At 36.8% G+C, this 20,293-nt stretch overlaps 1 protein-coding gene across 1 annotated transcript; it reads left to right on the forward strand.

Moving 5' to 3' along the window:
• The first annotated feature begins 10,797 nt into the window (after nucleotides 1–10,797).
• On the forward strand, nucleotides 10,798–17,345 carry LOC121369222 (serine-aspartate repeat-containing protein I-like). Its single transcript, XM_041494166.1, has one exon. The coding sequence runs from the start codon at nucleotides 10,822–10,824 to the stop codon at nucleotides 15,070–15,072; it is 4,251 nt and encodes a 1,416-aa protein (XP_041350100.1). The 5' UTR covers nucleotides 10,798–10,821; the 3' UTR covers nucleotides 15,073–17,345.
• The last annotated feature ends 2,948 nt before the right edge of the window (nucleotides 17,346–20,293 follow it).

Here is a 20,293-nt window from a genome sequence, read left to right on the forward strand (position 1 = left end):
TGTTTGCCTGCATGGTTTGTTTTTGTTGCAAGTGTTTTGTAATAACAGTAGAGTTGGACATGTATTGACATGCTATCATTATTCATGGACCCAAAAAATATCCCGTCTTTGGCGTTGCTGCTATGGGCATGGCCTCCACAACAGCACCTCTCCTGCCCCCCCCCCCCCTTTTACATTGTGTTGATATATCTCTTCTCCCCCATACCTTTTACATTGTGTTAGCGTATCTCTCCCCCTCCCCAATATAAGATACTGACCAATGATATTGGGTGGTCATGAAAGGTGAGCATATTGTGACCAACTGATGACATGAGCATAGCCTATATTTGTCAAGTCTATTTTCAGCTAAAAGATGAAAATTGTATCAAATGTCATCAGAATAGAGCACAGCATCAAACATTAACAGTTTTAGCCATTGATGCACCATAAACTTACCTGAAAGCCCTCCATTAGTGCGGTTTTACCCATGTGGCTATGTCTGCCGCGAATGCATTGATTTACACTGACGTCTTTCCATTGACATGGGTGCTGGGTGTGCAATGAAAAAAGTCTTAGTTTTTTTCCAGTTGTGTGACTCGACAGCAAGGTGAATCCATAAAAGGCATAATATTGAAGGTATTGCCCATAATTACCCATTTCCAGCACATACAAAAATACTGATATTTATCACTATAAAATTGAAGCTCCCACACTAAATTACAGAAGGCACCTTGTTAAGTCTCCTCATTATTAATTCAGGTTCCCAAAATATGTCCTTTTCACAGGTGTTTGCTGTAGTCTCCTAAGTAATAGTCTTAAATCTTGATTTGATCTAAGGTTGGTTTTTTCTGTAGAAGTTTCATTAGTAAAACAATATGTTTCAGTTTGGAGTATCGGACAAAATAGAAAAATATGACCACTTTGAAATGAATGAATGATGTCACATGGAAGGAACCATGTCATCAGAACGCCTCATTGGAAATTTGCTATCTGTGCTTGTAGAACCACAAGGCAGCTAGTTGTGAGACACTAACTGCACTAATGGAAAGGCAGCCTTGTTGATGGGAATAGCCTATGTGACAGTAGTAGGTTTCTTCTGTTGACAAAACTTTCGCAAACCTATAGATTTAAAGTAATTTCTTTCAGCACTCCTTGGTTTGCAACCATTCATGCCCAAACAAAAAACTAAAATACTAAATAGGTGTGTATTTCAAATGTAGCAGGGAAACTTATTCTGATTCAAGATAATTGACATACGGTATTGAGTGTCGTGGTTCAGGGTAATCGACATAACATACATGTGACTAGGCACCTGGGTTCAGATAATCCGCACATAAAACATGAAATCTGCTAACTGGCACATGTCCTGGTTCAGGATAATTAGCATAACATACCTGTGACCTGGTTCAGGGTAATCGGCATAACATACAGGTGTCTTGGTTCAGAGTGGTCGGCATAACATACTTTTGACCTGGTTCAAAGTAATCGTCATAACACGACCTGGTTCATGGTAATCCACAACATTAATTCTGGTTCACGCTGATCAGCATAACGAGTGTCCTGGTTCAGGGTAATCATCGGACATACATGTAACCTGGTTCAGAGTAATTAGTGGAACATACATGTAACCTGGTTCAGGGTAATCAGCAGAACATATGTGTAACCTGGTTCAGGGTAATCAACATACATGTAACCTGGTTCAGGGTAATCAGCAGAACATACGTGTAACCTGGTTCAGGGTAATCAACATACATGTAACCTGGTTCAGGGTAATCAACAGAACATACATGTAACCTGGTTCAGGGTAATCAGCAGAACATACATGTAACCTGGTTCAGGGTAATCAACATACATGTAACCTGGTTCAGGGTAATCAGCAGAACATACATGTAACCTGGTTCAGGGTAATCGGCGGAACATACATGTATCCTGGTTCAGGGTAATCAACATACATGTAACCTGGTTCAGAGTAATCAGCGGAACATACATGTAACCTGGTTCAGGGTAATCGGCGGAACATACATGTAACCTGGTTCAGGGTAATCGGCGGAACATACATGTAACCTGGTTCAGGGTAATCGACAGAACATGCATGTAACCTGGTTCAGGGTAATGGGCGGAACATGTAACCTGATTCAGGGTAATCGGCGGAACATACATGTAACCTGGTTCAGGTTAATCGGCGGAACATACATGTAACCTGATTCAGGGTAATCAGCGGAACATACATGTAACCTGGTTCAGGTTAATTGGCGGAACATACATGTAACCTGGTTCAGGGTAATCGGCGGAACATACATGTAACCTGGTTCAGTGTAATCGGCGGAACATACATGTAACCTGGTTCAGGGTACTCGGCAGAACATACATGTAACCTAGTTCAGGGTAACTAAAGCTGTGAGACACAGAATGTGTGGCAGACATTTACTAGTATCTTACAGGTTTCAAAAACTTGCCTAAGACCAAAAGCAAGATTGATACAAATTTAAACAAATTATAAAATAAATTGTAGCCTACCTAACACAAATGTAGTACAATGTATTCTCTTCACATATTCTCAATTTGGGTGAAACACCAGGTGTAAAAGTAAGTTGTCAGACAGAAATCTGTTTCAGTAGTGATAATTTTTGTGGACGGTTGGTCTTAAAATAGCCATCTTAATATAAAAATTAATTCAGTAGACCGTTTGGCTTTGGTATCTAGGCCATCACCATAGAGAAGCCATTTAGTTCTCTTTAAATCAGTCTCCAATGTGGGACCTAGCTGTGTCATACCACAAATAAACTTCCAGTTAGCATCAATACAAGTGACGGGACGTAGCCCAGTGGTAAAGTACTCGCTTGATTGCTAGGATCGATCCCTGTCAGTGGGTTATTTCTCGTTCTACCCAGTGCACTATGACTGGCATATCATAGGCAATGGTATGTGGGGTCCTGTCTCTGAGATAGTGTATGTAAAAGATCCATTGCTACCAATAGACGATTAATAAATCAATGTGCTCTAGTGGTGTTGATAAACAAAACAAACAGCAATACAAATGGGGGTGGGGCACATTCCATAAACAAGGCAGCACAAATCACAAGCTTTGAGATGCGTTCACCAAAGTGCATCAATTTTATAACAAAATGGTCCTAATTTATGTTGTGTCTACATTCGTCCCTCTCAAGAATATAGGAATATCTTACTTCAATTTATCATACATGTATGTGTAAATCTATAAAGCAGTGAAACCTGTCTAATCTGGATCACCCCGGAGACCTAATATTTATCCAATTTAGACATGATCTGGTATTTAGAGAGTTGGGACTATGAAAGTCGTTTAATTTTGAAAGGAATTTGGTTTGTTCAGGGTCCGATCTAGTTTAGCTTAGTAACTTAATTAACGTATCCATATACCACTAGGGTTTTGAACACGCCTATCCTGAGTCCGGCCTCCGATAGGATCGGGGGTCTGACTCAGGACAGGGATAACCTAACAAATAGGGGAAATTTTGAATATTAATACCAAAAGTATAAAAAGGGGGAAAATTGGGGTTTAAAAGTTTTGGCTGCACCCTTAAAGAAAAATATCAACATTCCTAACCTATATAAATTATTAATATAATATATTTTCAGTGCAAATTTAGATGGGCTGGTCTAATATTAATAGTAATTCTTAAACAATATTCATTAAGCCCATGGGAGGTTAAGAGGAAAGGGGCTGCCAGTCATATTTTAAACATTGGTGAGGGTCGGTCGGGAGGGGAGGCCGGCCCTACACAAAACCTAAGGCCAAACCGCCTACGCATATAGCCCCAAAGAATGCCCTAACTCCCGGCAGGGTCCGATTTAGACCAGTTTTACTGTACATGTATTGAAAAAGAAAGAAATGTTTTATTTAACGACGCACTCAACACATTTTATTTGTGGTTATATGGTGTCATACATATGGTCAAGGACCACACAGATATTGAGAGGGGGAAACCTGCTGTTGCCATTTCAAGGGATCTTTTATATGCACCATCCCACAGACAGGGTAGTACATACCATGGCCTTTGATATACCACTCGTGGTGCACTGGCTGGAACAGGAAACAGCCCAATGGGTCCACCGACGGGGATCGATCCTAGACCAACCGCACAACAAGTGAGTGCTGTACCACTGGGCTACGTCCCACCCCCTGTACTACATGTATTGATGATAGTAATGCAATAATTCAATAGTAGCTTTCTGAAAAGGGTTGTACCCCCCAAAATATAACCTTTAAAATACACACCCCAAAAAAAACCTAAAACAACAACAAAAAAGAAGAAAAAGAAAAAAAAAAAAAAAATTATACAAAATAAAACCCAATAAACACAATGATGATAATTATGGTATTCCAAACTATATAGATGAGGATGTCTCTGGAATATGTGGCCTTTTGGAAAAAATGTCAAATGTACATGCTAAACTATACATAAACATTTTGTACTGGTAACCGTTTTTAAACATGTCAGTTATAACAAAATAAAAACTCTATTCTGACTGAACCCATTAGATAAACGTCTTTAGAATTTTTCCTTTTTATATATATATATTTTTTTTTAATGCACTAATTGATGAAAAGATGACTAGTAAAGAATGTATAAGTATTCTTATAGATACAATAATATTAAAATACAAATCTGATAACTTCGTCTAATTTAAGTAATATTGACTCAGTCTGGATAGAGTTTTGATCTGTGGTGAGACTGCATAACTTATTAGTTATAAAATATAGTTATCTAATTGGCTGTCACACCATTGAATAAAATCAGAATTTAGAACATTTAGAACATGTTGTTATCAACTACACATTTGACTATTCTGTTGTATACCTCTTGAATTTAAAACCCCCCCAATTGGTAGTGACAAAATAGATCACTATAGAGGATTTTTTACAGACAGGTATTGATTTTGTTATTGTACGCCCAGTGCTAAACCACTTGCCTGATGCTCAGTCAGTTTAGGATCGATTCCCATCGGTGGATCTATTGGGCTATTTCTCGTTGTAGCCAGTGCACCACGACTGGTATATCAAAAGCCGTAGTATGTGCTATCCTGTCTGTGGGATGGTGCATATAAAAGATCCCTTGCTACTAATCATTACTAATGGAAAAATGTAGCTTGTTACCTCTCTAAGACTATGTTAAAATTATCAAATGTTTGACAGCCAATAGCCGATGATTAACAAATCAATGCAGTCTAGTGGTGTCGTTAAACAAAACAAACTTTAATGTTGTTACTGTACAGGTTGTTCATTTTATTTAATATACTCTTCAAAAAAAAGTAGGGGAACCTGAAATATTAATATCGACCATAGACATCCTAGTAAAAAATATTCAGGTCTGTTTATCAACACACCGGAACACATTCCATAGTTTGCACATGCATCATGCAGTTGCTCTGTACACATGCGTGTGGTGTCATTTTCGATTTTGACAATTTCCAGGAAGGTCCATTAATCACTTTGGAACATTATTTCTGTCAGTCTTTTTCATTCTGTTGATCATACAGTTGTTATTGTTTTGTTTTTACTTATAAAAAAGTCAACTTTCAAATTTGACAATTTCCAGGAAGGTCCATTAATCACTGTGGAACATTATTTCTGTCAATCTTTTTCATTCTGTTGATCATACAGTTGTTATTGTTTTGTTTTTACTTATAAAAAAAGTCACCTTTCAAATTTCACTTCTGAACCCAGTCGTCCTTCAAGATCTTTGGTGGTCATAAAACCTACTGAACTACCAGTTGTAATGTTTGCCCAATTAATTCAATATTATCATATAATCATTCCCCACAGCTAATATACCGTACAATTTTGGCAATTGTAAATTCTTATTAGAGTGCCCCTACTTTTTTTGAAGAGTATACAACTAAGGAGGAAAACTATATTTACAAAGGAAGCAATACCCTTTAGTAAACAGTAAAAATGAATAACCCAAGTTTGCTCCTTTATACGTGTGTGTGTGTGTTGTGTGTGTTTTAACTAACTACAACAGATCGGTTACTCAAACTGCTGGTTTGTTATATCGTATGTTGCATGTTTTATTTACTACAAGTGAAGGTTACAAATTGAAACCATAGCAGAGCATGGATGTGTTTAAGTGGTTGCCTTTCCTTTTGTGACTGGCCTCGGCGGCGTCGTGGCAGGCCATCGGTCTACAGGCTGGTAGGTACTGGGTTCGGATCCCAGTTGAGGCATTGGATTTTTAATCCAGATACCGACTCCAAACCCCGAGTGAGTGCTCCGCAAGGCTCAATGGGTAGGTGTAAAGCACTTGCACCGACCAGTGATCCATAACTGGTTCAACAAAGGCCATGGTTTGTGCTATCCTGCCTGTGGGAAGCGCAAATAAAAGATCCCTTGCTGCCTGTCGTAAAAAGAGTAGCCTATGTGGAGACAGCGGGTTTCCTCTGAAAATAGTGTCAGAATGACCATATGTTTGACGTCCAATAGCCGATGATAAGATAAAAAAATCAATGTGCTCTAGCGGCGTCGTTAAATAAAACAAACTTTACTTTTCCTTTTGTGAGTATTTAAAAACAAGAAAGAATATACTATGAAACCTCTCTAAACCAGACACTCAAGAGAATAAGTAAAAAGTCTGGTTTGCAGGAGTATTCGGTTTGCAGGAGTATTCGGTTTGCAGGAGTATTCGGTTTGCAGTTTGCAGGAGTATTCGGGTTGCAGGAATATTTGTTTTTAAGAGATATCTGGTATAGAGACATTCGTCTGTACTGATATTTAAAAAGGACCATGAAATCTGGTTTACAGAGTCTGTTTTTGAGGGATTTCACTGTATTAACAGTTTAACAAACTTAATACAATGCATGATATAAGCTGTTAGTCGCCAACTTACCAAATACAAATTAATTTGAAAATTCCAGGGTAATTCAATCGGGCAAGGTGTACCAATTAAGTAAGCAGATAGTTCCCACCCAGGGGCCTAGCTGGGGATTTTCACGTGGTATGCAGACTTTTTCGGCGAGCAAGTACATAGAGCATACACGTATTTACATCATATATATCAATAAAAAAGAAGAAGTCTAATCTGAGGTGGTACGCAGTAGTGTACCTGCATATATGGAAGCTAGGCCCCTGCCAGTGAATGAAACACCTTGGCCTATAAGACATTAAAGATGACTAGACATGTCATATAAAAAGACATCTTAGAACCGATTTATTTTGTAATATGTATTTTGTTTGGATAATTGAACTTCAATTTTGCAAAAGATTTGTTTACAAAATTCAGCACACTGCTAATAATTTAGTTGACCCAGCTTAATACCCCAACAATAAATGTAGACTGTGTCCTGCTATAAACAACATATACCGGTACTGAATGTTTAATTTATTTAAAATCATTCCGTTTGAACGACATTAGTGTACATGTATGTATCTTTTAATATTATCAATGTTTTGTGAACATTTACAAAATTAATTTGTCATAACTACACACTTGCTGTCCAGTATATTTTACAACAACCACCTCCCTATCAATTAGGTTAGGTAATTTTATTAATGTGCCTCTATTGAAAAAAAAAAAGAAAAAAAAAGGGCGGGACGTAGACCTGTGGTAAAGTGCTTGCTCGATGCGTGGTCGGTCTGGGATCGATCCCCATCAGTGGGCCCATTGGGCTATTTCTCGTTCCAGCCAGTGTACCACGACTGGTATATCAAAGGCCGTGGTATGTAGCCCATGAAGTGGTGACAGCGGGTGTCCTCTCTCAATATCTGTGTGGTCCTTAACCATATGTCTGATGCCATATAATTGTAAATAAAGTGCGTCATCAAATAAAATATTTCCTTCCTTCTATTCAAAAAAGATTCAGGCATGTCTATCCTATGCTCGGGCTCTGGCAGGGCCAGTGGTTGGGCATCAGACAGAATGTAATTTATTATGGAGTCAATTTTAAATTAATTATAAAAAGGGGAAAGGGCAAACATTTTGATGGTGGCAGTCAAAACAAACAGCTGTAAAATAAATACAATATTTTTTTTAAATTAATTTATTTGACTCCTATTTTTGATGGGCTATATAAAATTATATATATTAAATATATTCTTATGCCCTAGATGATTGGCAGGAAAGGATTGGGCTTCTCACCAAAGAAAGATTATTAAAATATTATTTAACTTACTTGAAAGCTTCAGTGTGGCAAACTGAAAGGGTGGGGAAGGGGGAAGCCAGTCCGACCCATACTCAACATATAGCCGAAACCGCCTATGCTTAATTACCAGCCTCCACCCCCACCCCACTTGCCCAACAATTGCCTGCTCTGTTTCCAACTCCCCCCCCCCCCAACAAAGTTTAAACCCAACCCACTATCAATTAAAGAGACCATTGTTAATATGTTTTTGACTAACAGTCTTTTTAATGTCTAAATAGAGAATACTCCCCTTGTGTCTTATAATATCATAATTTATCAGCACGAGTTGATAAAGGTATGAAAGCTGAGGCTTGCTGAGGATATTTATACTTTTATCAACGAGTGCTGATAAATTATGATATCACAAGACACGAGGGGGTATTCTTTTTATCATTCATTATCATACTTTTTATTTGCGACAATTATAAACAATGTCAGTAATTGAATGTCACTATATTTGGCATTGGTAGACTTGTTAACTAACAGAACGATAGTGGCGTGTCGTCACTAATGATAGGTTTAGTGCTGAAACATATTCAGTGACATAACAAAGGAAGCTATATCTCCTAAGAGAATATTGCAGGAGACATCGCAAATTGTCAGCGATATCTCCTATAAAAGCCTTTAATGGATGATAATCTTACATATTTTTTGTGGTTGTAAATATATATTATTTTTCATATGTATGAAATTATTGGACTATGTACTGCAAAAATTGGGATGAGTAGAAACACATTGAATATATGGACACAGATATTCGAAGTAAAGAAACAACAAAAACATATTTACAGTAAAACCCCTCTAAACTGGACAGCAACAGTACCAAGTAAAAAGTCTGATTTTAAGGGATATCTAGTTAATGGAGGGGACAATTAAGGCATTTGGCCTGGTATGCATATTCAACAATATATAATGCACATTATTGCTTAATATCAACAAGTATAATCATATAGTTAATTAATAAAACGGTTAAATGTGATGGCTATTATATATAACGGGCGCAGCCATTTTGTACCATCCCAGTGAATACGCCCTCTGGCGAGCTGGTGGTTATGTAATACCTAACGTGTTACATCAGGAATTAGTCTTCGAACTGAAGAAACAAAACATACCTGATTTTTGCAGATGCATCGCAATGTTCTGTAATTATATCCATCCTAGTAAGCCAGCACCAATTATATATTATTTTTTCAATACAAAATAAACCACCATTGTCAAAGTGTTGAAATAACTGTATTATGTTTCGTACATAAATTACCCCACATACTGAAACAATAATCGGAGTGTTTTCTTGGTTAATTGGTATTTTCTTTCTGTGGTTCCTGATTAGCAGGTGTATATTCAGACGGTCCCCAGACACTGTGTTTAGACACACTAAAAAGACGTGCCTCTTTTATGAAGATCACAGGGTATTGTGTGATAACAGCACGGATACACCTCAAATCATAATGGACATTACCAACCACCCTGCTTTATTACTGTAATTAATTCTGTAAAACCCTTGATTAAGTAGACTTTCCCCATCTAAAATCACAAAACTGACCAATTACGTCGTCCCAAAGAAAAGAAAAGTATCACTTGGGAATCATGAGTGGTAGTGTTTGCTCGAACATGCCCTACCAATAGGCCTAATAGTATGCATTTTTTCTTTGGATTTTTTAAAAAAGAAAAATAGTGTAACTCCCATTTCGTTCTATTGATGTAACCTGAAATATATTTAGTTAAATAGTTTATTATACTATCAAGTCATTTATGTTGTTTTACAAGTCAGGTTGATGAAAGCGAAGCGCCTTGTCATAAATTAGAGCGTTTGTTTACACTGTGCATAGAGAAGATGGACGGAGCTGACGTCACTTCGCCCCAAGCTATACCACCGGACGTCACAAAAATGAAACAAAATGGCTGCCCCCAGTTAGCAGGAATAATCATGTTTTTTTATTAACTCTAAAATTACGCGTTTTTCATTTGTAGTGTCAGTATGTGTTGGTGGTCTGGGTATGCATCTTTCCAACACATAAGGCTCTTGTTTGAGTTGACCCTACCTTTAAGAGAGATTGTGCTCTTTACTAATAATTAATAAGGGATCATAAAATACACTTTTGTTTGAGGCTAATCTGGTTTACTGGGGGTCAAGTTTTGAAGAATTTCACTATAATATGTCATAAAAAAGGCTCTTTTATTCAGAATATATTATTATAGTCCCTTTAAGTTCTTGATACTATGTGTATGTGATAGGTCTGTTTTATGTTACATAATACTTGGAAATCGGGGCACCATAAACAATTTTAGTGCAAATTCATACTGACCCTGCAGAATGTCATTCCAAAATATCAAGGATCATCGTTTAATCTTAATATACTTAGATACTAAGCATTGTGATTTCATTTGATTAGTGAAGTGAAATTTTAAGGATTGTGTTTTTTTGTGTGCATGATGTGGCTAACCACCTTACTTGGTCATTCTAAAAAGTTAAAAGTCAAGATGTTTTTATACACTTCAAATTCTAGTATATTTATTAAAGTTAATGAAAACTGTAATATCTTTGTTGATGTATTGTTAGTAATATACAGTTTTAAAAATAGAAACAGATAAACAGTATTGGTTCTTATAATATACTTATATGTATTTATTTTATCTGTATATATTTCTCTCTTGAAGGAAACTTGCACCTTCTGTGGAAGAAAGCTGATGTCCATTCAGAAACCCCCACAACCACCAAAAACTCAGACCAAGCCCAAGATGCAACAAAAAGTTACACCTAAAACACAGCAAAAGGTTCAGCCAAAAATGCAACAGAAGACACAACCAAAGACACAACCAAAGACACAACCAAAGTCACAACCAAAGACACAACCAAAGGTTTTGTTAAAAGATCAGAAAATTAAACCAAAAATAGTTATAAAAACAGTGCCAAAACAACCCAAAATACAAAAGGTTCCCCCTCCACCAATAGACAAGACTAAAGATACCGACGGTGACGGCATTCCAGACTATCTTGACGATGACGACGATAATGATGGAATTCCTGACCACCTTGATGATGACAGTGATGGAGATGGAATTTCTGATGATAAGGAAAAAGATTCTGATGGTGACGGCATTCCTGATTATTTGGATGATGATGATGACAACAATGGTATTCCTGATCATCTAGAAAAGGATTCGGATGGCAACGGTATTCCAGACTATCAGGAGATTGACACGGATGGTGATGGGATACCAGACTATCTTGATGACGACGATGACAATGATGGAATACCTGATCATTTGGACAAAGACTCTGATGGTGATGGGATTCCAGATGATAAGGAGGTTGACACTGATGGAGATGGCATTCCTGACTACTTAGATGAAGATGCTGATGGAGATGGAATTCCTGATTACCAAGAGGTGGATTCAGATGGTGATGGGATACCCGACTACTTGGATGATGATGATGACAATGATGGAATCCCTGACCATTTAGACGAAGATGCAGATGGTGACGGGATTCCTGACTACCAGCAAATAGACACAGACGGTGATGGAATTCCAGACTATTTAGATGATGATGATGATAATGATGGAATTCCTGATCATTTAGATGACGACGATGATGGTGATGGTATTCCTGACAATCAGGAAAAAATATCAAATGTACACCCTAAAACCCCCAAACCAAAACCAGTGAAAAAGGTAAAAACTGTAGCAGTTGACAAAAAGAAAGATACCGATGGGGATGGTATTCCTGACTACTTAGATGATGATGCTGATGGTGATGGAATTCCAGACTATCAAGAAGTTGACACCGATGGAGATGGAATACCAGATTACTTGGATGATGATGATGATGGGGACGGCATACCTGATGACCTGGAGAAAATGTTAATGTTACGTGCAAAGTTTCATAAGATGGGTAGAGCAAAGATCGTGCCAATCGATAAGACAAAGGATACTGATGGAGATGGAATTCCTGACTATTTAGATGAAGATGATGATGGTGATGGCATTCCTGACAAGGAACAACTAGATACAGATGGTGACGGTATTCCAGACTATTTAGATGATGATGATGATGGTGATGGAATCCCAGATAATCTCGACAGTGACTCCATGGAAAAAGATTCTGATGGGGATGGAATTCCTGACTACCTTGAGATAGATACAGATGGTGATGGTATTCCGGACTATTTAGATGAAGACGCTGATGGAAATGGGATCCCTGATTTCCAAGAAATTGACACAGATGGTGATGGAATTCCTGACTACCTAGATGATGATGATGATAATGATGGGATACCGGATGATTTAGATGAAGACGCCGATGGTGATGGCATTCCTGATTACCTACAAATAGACACAGATGGTGATGGTATACCAGACAATTTAGATGACGATGATGATGGGGATGGGATCCCTGATCACCTCGATGATGATGATGATGGAGATGGAATTCCTGATGCTCAGCAAAAGAAAGGCAAAGCTAAAATAAAGAGGGGAATAAAAACTAAAATTGATAAGAAACTAGACACAGATGGAGATGGAATTCCTGACTATCTTGATGATGATGCTGATGGGGATGGAATTCCTGATGACAAAGAGAAAGACAGTGATGGGGATGGAATACCAGACTACCTTGATGATGACAATGATGAGGAGCAGGATGTTTCAGAAAAAATTAACAAAACTAAAGATTCTGATGGAGATGGAATTCCGGATTATTTAGATGATGATGATGACAATGATGGCATCCCTGACCACTTAGATGAAGATGCAAATGGTGATGGTGTTCCAGACTACCTCCAACTGGACACTGATGGTGATGGAATTCCCGATTATTTAGATGATGATGATGACAATGATGGAATCCCGGATTACTTGGATGACGATGATGATGGTGATGGTATTCCTGATTACCAACAAGTTGACACAGATGGTGATGGAATTCCAGATTACCTGGATGATGATGATGATAATGATGGTATTCCTGATAGTGAAGATGATGATGATGATGGTGATGGCATTCCAGACAGCCAAGAAGTTGACACCGATGGAGATGGGATTCCAGATTATTTAGATGATGATGATGACAATGATGGGATTCCAGATTACTTAGATGATGACGACAATGGTAATGGAATTCCTGACCACTTGGAATTAGACACAGATGGAGATGGAATTCCTGACTACTTAGATGATGATGACGATAATGACGGTATTCCTGACTACTTGGATGATGACGATGATGGAGATGGGATCCCAGATGATCAGGAACTTGACACCGATGGTGATGGAATCCCTGACTACCTTGATGATGATGATGATAATGATGGCATTCCTGACTTTTTGGATGATGATGCTAATGGTGATGGAATTCCAGACTATCAACAGATTGACACTGATGGAGATGGTATTCCGGATTACCTCGATGACGATGATGACAATGATGGAATACCAGACACAGAGGATGATGATAAGGATGGCGATGGGATCCCTGATGACATCGACATGCGAGACACAGACGGTGATGGAATTCCTGATTATTTAGATGATGACGATGACAATGATGGAATTCCAGACTACCTGGATAATGATGATGATGGTGATGGAATACCAGATGAAGAACAGATAGATACAGATGGTGATGGGATACCCGATTACCTTGATGATGATGATGACAATGATGGAATTCCAGATGATGAGGATGATGATGCTAATGGTAATGGTATCCCAGATGATCTTGAAGGTGACACAGATGGTGATGGAATACCAGATTACCTTGATGATGATGATGACAATGATGGAATTCCAGATCATCTTGACACTGATCGCGATGGAAATGGCATCCCAGACTTCATGGAGAAAGACACAGATGGAGACGGAATTCCTGACTATCTCGATGATGATGATGACAATGATGGAATCCCAGACTACCTGGATAATGATGATGATGGTGATGGTATTCCTGACGATAAGGAAGACATGGACGGCGATGGAATTCCTGACTATCTGGATGAAGATGCAGATGGTGATGGCATTCCTGATAAACTTCCTGACCGAGACGGAGATGGCATACCAGATCATCTGGACAATGATAACAACGGTGATGGAATACCCGATCATGAACAGGACACCGATGGTGACGGAATTCCAGATCATCTAGATGATGATGTTGACGGTGATGGCATCCCAGATAAACTTGTTGACACTGATGGTGATGGAATACCAGATTATCTTGATGACGACGATGACAATGATGGAATTCCAGACCACTTAGATGATGATGATGATGGTGATGGAATTCCTGATCACCTGCAAAGAAAACATTGTGAGAAAGATAAATGTAAAGGAAAGAAACTTCTTAAGATAAAAAAGACTGGAGGGAGAGGCAAAAAGGATGCAAGTATATTTAGTATGGTGAAAAATGCTTTGAAGAATGTTTGGTCAAGTAAAAAAGATCAAGGCCATGGAAAAGAGAAGTATCTGAAGCCAATCAAGCAGAAACCTCATGAAGAGTCAATAGACCTGTTTGACTTAATCGGCAGCAGACTGTTTGGAAACAAAAATGACGAGAAGAAGAAGAAGAAAACTGGCACAGATGAGAAAGGAGATGAAGAAATTCAGCAGAAAGCGAAAAGCAAAGCTCATGCACAAATAGAGAAGATGGCATATTTGAAGAAACTAATGAAAACATCAAAGCATGTCAAACCCAATGTAAAAGCTCCACCTCCACCGAAATCGGCACAGGGATCCCATTCAAGTAAGACGATACAGTCTCAGTATAAACAACAACAGGCCGCGCAGGACAGACTTAAGAAGCAAATGGATCAGAAATTTCCTAAAATGGGCAAGATTCCATCTAAAGTTCAGACTCCTATTCAAGGCAAACCAGTTCCACAAGGGGGCTCAACGAAAGACAAGCAACAGCCAGAAAAACAACAGAAGAGGAAGCCATCTTAATTCCATTAATTGGCTGAATTCTGAAGTATTTTTATTTTAGTTTCAAGGAACTGTAAAGCTTAAAATATGTTGTCCTTTTTTATCCACAATCATTACCATCTTTACCCACCATCAACTTGCTGCTTATTAATAACCAAATATGTTTATTTTGTTTTCTAAACAAGTACTAGTATATCAAATTGTTTTACTATTTTGAAGTTATTCACATTAATAAAATTGAATTTATTATGTTAATAAGAAAAAAATTAAATTAAGCACACATTGTAAAATCCAAAACAGATTTCAGAGGATTTTATCAACAAATAAATACCAATATCCTAGCAAGATATACAAACTAGATGATGAGCAAGTTATTTAGCTTTTTATAAATGAAACATTTTACTTCTAAGAACATTCAGGCTTTTAACCTAATGGACAATTTAATTTAAGACTGCATTACACCTAAACAATCTCTTGTTAAACTTGTTCTTGTAGACTGTAAACAACATATCACATTACCTTCTGTAAAATATTTAAATAAAATTACTTATATTTGTATTTAGAAAAATTAAAGAATATTAGAAAAATTGTAATATTTTCTTTGATAACAAGTTCCTTGCATCTAAAATTTTAATTTTTCAGAAAGGTGATATTTATAATGTGTGGGGCTTTTCAAACATTCCCTCATTATTATGAAAATTTTTAAGCATAACTAATAAGTAAATAAATAGAATATACAACACTGAATACTGTCCCTCTCCAGTAATGGACAGCCATGTGGCCAACAGACAGGACACTTTACAGGCTATGTTTATCACCATTGTTTAAGGGACTGATATGCTGCCCTGGTCAAGATAATGTGAAATAGATTTGAGCTGGAATACAACACCAAATTACACTGGCACACCCACAGAGACATATACTGGAAGATAAAATGATGAAGGACTTAGATGGATAGAGAAGGGCAAAGCAAAAATATTAGAAATGTTTTCATGTGAAGTTTGAAAAATATTGGTTGAAGCAGAAACTTCAAAAGTGTAATAAATTAATGACACCTGCTTTGCAAAACAGTAATTATGTTACTTAAATTTGTGTAGAAAGCAATGTGATTTGCAATTGAAATTTTGACAAGAACTGTGATAAAATGAATTACAAATTTTTAATAGCCATTTTACATTTTCTTTGGCTTTAACAGAGTTGAAAGTCCATAGAAATATATTTTAAAAAATTAGATGAACAGTGGAACTTTGTGAACTTTCCTCGGTGCAAAAGAAGAAATGACAAGAAACAGTATTACTTTGTTTGAGATTTAATTATTAAATGTTTGAGTTGGTTTGGTTAAGTTGAATTATGAAAACTTCCTAAAAGGTTAATCTGAAATGAATTCTTAGGCCTGATATCTCACTAATGATTCATCACTTCAGTTTGGTTTGAGAGGGTCAACTGAACTTTCATGTATGATTCAGTTTTGATCTCCACGCAAAATCTGTTTTCAAGAACTGAATGACTTTGCACATGAAATAATTTGACAGCTGTGTTGGCAGTACTCATGTGGAGCAGGATATGCTCCCCTTTCGCAAACACCTGATATCATCACCGTTTTGACAGTGATTCATGAATGCATGTCATCACAGAGTGTAGTTCAAGTTTTAAGCTTCTTCTATCTGATACAGTGATGAGAAACTAGGCCTATACCTCGACTGTCTAAACTGGACATGGCTAAAATGGCACATTTCAGAGAATTTGATCTGTACATTTTGATAGTGTTACTTTCTGTTCCGATTCCTTTGTAGTATTATACAGTATGACAGTGTCAGTGTTGTAAGTGTATTTTCAGACTGGCTTTTTGTTACGTTTTGTTTTTGTTTAATACATTCTTAGTTCTGAAACTAATATTATTAGATGCGAGAGGATTCTTTGTTCTAGGATTAGCATTTGGATGTATTCCAAGCTTTAAGGTGTTTTAGGCTTTAACAATCTGCTGTTTTATTTTTTGTTGTATTGATCTCCATGTATTTCCAGATACTGTACGTGTCATTCTTGTGTATAATACTCCTCATCAAGTCTTTCGTATTAATTATGCAAACTTACTCTTGTACATAATGTGTATCTAGCTGCAGGAATGTAGTACACAAATACAGTCAAACCTGTTTTAACCAGCCACCAGTGAGAGTAATTAATTCATTTCAACTTATTTTCTTGCTTATATCCCAATTAAGGTTCAAACACATGGCTTAGTGGGTTAATTGTTTGTTATTAGTGGTTAGTGAGAGAGAAGAGGGTGCAGTGATCTTACACCTACCCACTGAGTCATTAAAACTTGCTCTGGGTAGGATCCAGTAACAGGCTGTGAACCCAGTACCTACCAGCTTTGTATCCAATGGCTTAACCACGACACCACCGAGGCCAGTAATGAAACATCAGTTATTGGATATTGGAGGTGGGAAAGGGGTGGGTGGGTGAGATGTTCCACCATTTCCTATTCTCTTACTCCGCCACACTTTGTTGAAGATAAATCAAAGCAGATATAAAAATGTCCTAGAATGTACATAAAAGCATATTAAAGTATGGTAATTATGTGCATTATATTATTCTGAATGACAAATATGAAACAAGCATACTACTGTTTCTATTCTTACTAAAACAATAATCAGTATAAAACAGTTGCACATGTACAAACCATATACACATGATTACAAGTACTTATGGAATAATCTCCATAAATAACCAGAGACTAACCTGAGATACAATGTGTCACAGGATCCAGTTTTCCTCGGTAAACCAATCAGGATTGGTCTCATTTTCAGCAGTGCCCCTATTTATTTGTCAAAAAAGGTTTTGAACACAATTCAGTCACAGGCAACCACAAATGGCCGTCATGATGAATTTGATCTATAACATTGTAAAATTAACATTCAGTTAATGATTTGTGTATTTGTGTGCTACATTCCTGACAACTGATGCAAACAGATTGTGTGGGTTATGTGAATGTGTATCGTTTTGCCCTAATTCATATTCTTAAAACTTGTTAAATTTATTTCTATGAAAAAAATTAATACAATGAAAAGCTTTGACTAGCTGTTAATAAACAATATTTGTATTATATTTTCCCCTCTGGATATTTCAATAGTCATTTCAATATATATTCAATAAAGGTACAAACAGAATGGACACATATTTAATGAAGGTACAAGCAGATAATGGGAAAGAAATTGATGTAGTGGTCTTACATGTATATCTCTCCACTCTAGGTTAGGGCAGGTAATGGTAGACCTAACAATCTTAAAGCCCATAACCTGACATAAACACTGTGACTTCTTGCAATTCGAACAGGTTTATTTCAATCAAATCTGCATCAGAGTCTTAGTTCCTCAATCTATGATTCATTCTCCATCTGTTGAGCTCATTTCTGGCATAGTTAAAGCACTAGCAACCATAAATTGCTGTCATTAACTAATGGGATGCTGTTTAATATTAACAAAGGACAGAATTTGTTTTGTAAACTATGGTTTTATTTAGAACTAGTAAATGTTATTTCAACATTTGGTTTAGATATTGAGAGATCTTTGAAATACTGGCCAAGAGGCACTGGTTTGGCTGGGGAGCACATCATGTCCAATCAACCCCATGTCCTATCGTACACCAAGAAGCAAAAAATGAATATACTAGGAGGAACTGAATGGAAGGTTGCTGTATAGAAATAAAAAACACTTTTTCAAAATACATGGTGTAACACCACTATCTTGTAAAGTAAGTCTGTATATATGTAGGGTGAAATACAAGAAGCAAGATCAGGAATAAGGGCAAAACCGTCCAATAGTGTATTATGTTAATACCCTGTTGTAATATATTTGTATATTTTATATGTGAAATAAGTAAACGTGTTACAGTTGGATACTAGATTAGATTGGTTTTCACTATTTTTATTGGCTGTGCAAATTTGCTGTGTTACAATTAAATATATACTGGGTAAGTCAGCTTAAAGCGAATCGGTCACAGATGTGTGGTAAAAAATCCATCAACCTTTCTGTTAATCTAGTCAAGAAACCATCCCCCTCAAAAAAAGAGAGAAAAAGCCCACACAGAAACTCATGTAAAAAAAACCCCCACAAAAATGCCCCCCCCCCCTCCCCCCAAATAAATCCAGTAAGAAACAACCTTTCCGTCCAACTTCCAACACATTTTATTATACTCATGGAAAAAAACATAAGAGAACACATAAATAATAACAGCAAATATTGCTTGTCACCAGAATCCTTATCCGTTTTAACATGAAGTTAACTGTTATTAATGTTCAATCCCACAGTAGACATTCAATCCCACTTTACATTTCTGTATTGAATACAGGCATATCTTCTCTAATTGTGAATTAAATATGGTCTTAAATACCATGTGTCCCCACATTTATTTCCATCAGTATATTTAGACATCAACAAAATTAAGTTTGACTGCCATTTGTTATGAAAATATCACTGTGAATACCTCTATTTATATGACTTTGGAACTACCTTAGACATGTGTTGGAACCTACATTTATAAAGCACGGAATTGTGTACATGGAAAATATAATGTGTACTCTATCAATAAACTTGTACGGGGAAAGGTTCACAAAATTGTGTAAATGCAAAGGGCCTTACACTGAGGATAACTGACGCTGGTATAGTCATTTGTAGCTGAAGAATGTAATCATTACTGTAAGAAAATCCAGTTTGAGAAATACCTAATAAAGTAGTTCGGCTTTTCCACCTACTTAAAAACTTCATTCATTTCTAAACTCGTTTCCATAGCTTGCTTATAAGCTCGCACCATTTAAGTTCAGTTTATGTAAAGTATTACATTCTACAAGTAATGAACAATAAGTTAAAGGAGAGTTTGTCAGTTTGATATCTAATTGTATGTAGATAATTTGCTAGGACTGTATCTAATGAAGTGAAGTGTTTACATGTACTTCGAGTTGTATATTGTGTAAATATCTTATTTATTAATAAAACAAACTATATTCTAACCTTGTTTGTTGTTTTTCCATTAAGTTATTTAAGTTAAGTGTAAAATCAGTATAAAAGTGTAAAAGAGATTCAAGCGGACAGAACACAAAAGACAGTCAGATAAAATAAGACAATAATAATAATATGGAAAGTCTACCATTTTTGTTTTAACTTTTAACTCCATGCTGAGGCACTGGATGGAATAATAACCCCCCCCCCCCCCTCCCCCAAATATGCCCACTGCACCTCAGGCAAAA

Source organism: Gigantopelta aegis, chromosome 3 (assembly GCF_016097555.1).
Source record: "Gigantopelta aegis isolate Gae_Host chromosome 3, Gae_host_genome, whole genome shotgun sequence".
Taxonomy (NCBI): domain Eukaryota; kingdom Metazoa; phylum Mollusca; class Gastropoda; order Neomphalida; family Peltospiridae; genus Gigantopelta; species Gigantopelta aegis.

Excerpts from the sequence above, each read along its gene's own strand:
- LOC121369222 (XM_041494166.1), top strand. The coding sequence starts at position 10,822 with ATGTCCATTCAGAAACCCCCACAACCACCAAAAACTCAGACCAAGCCC.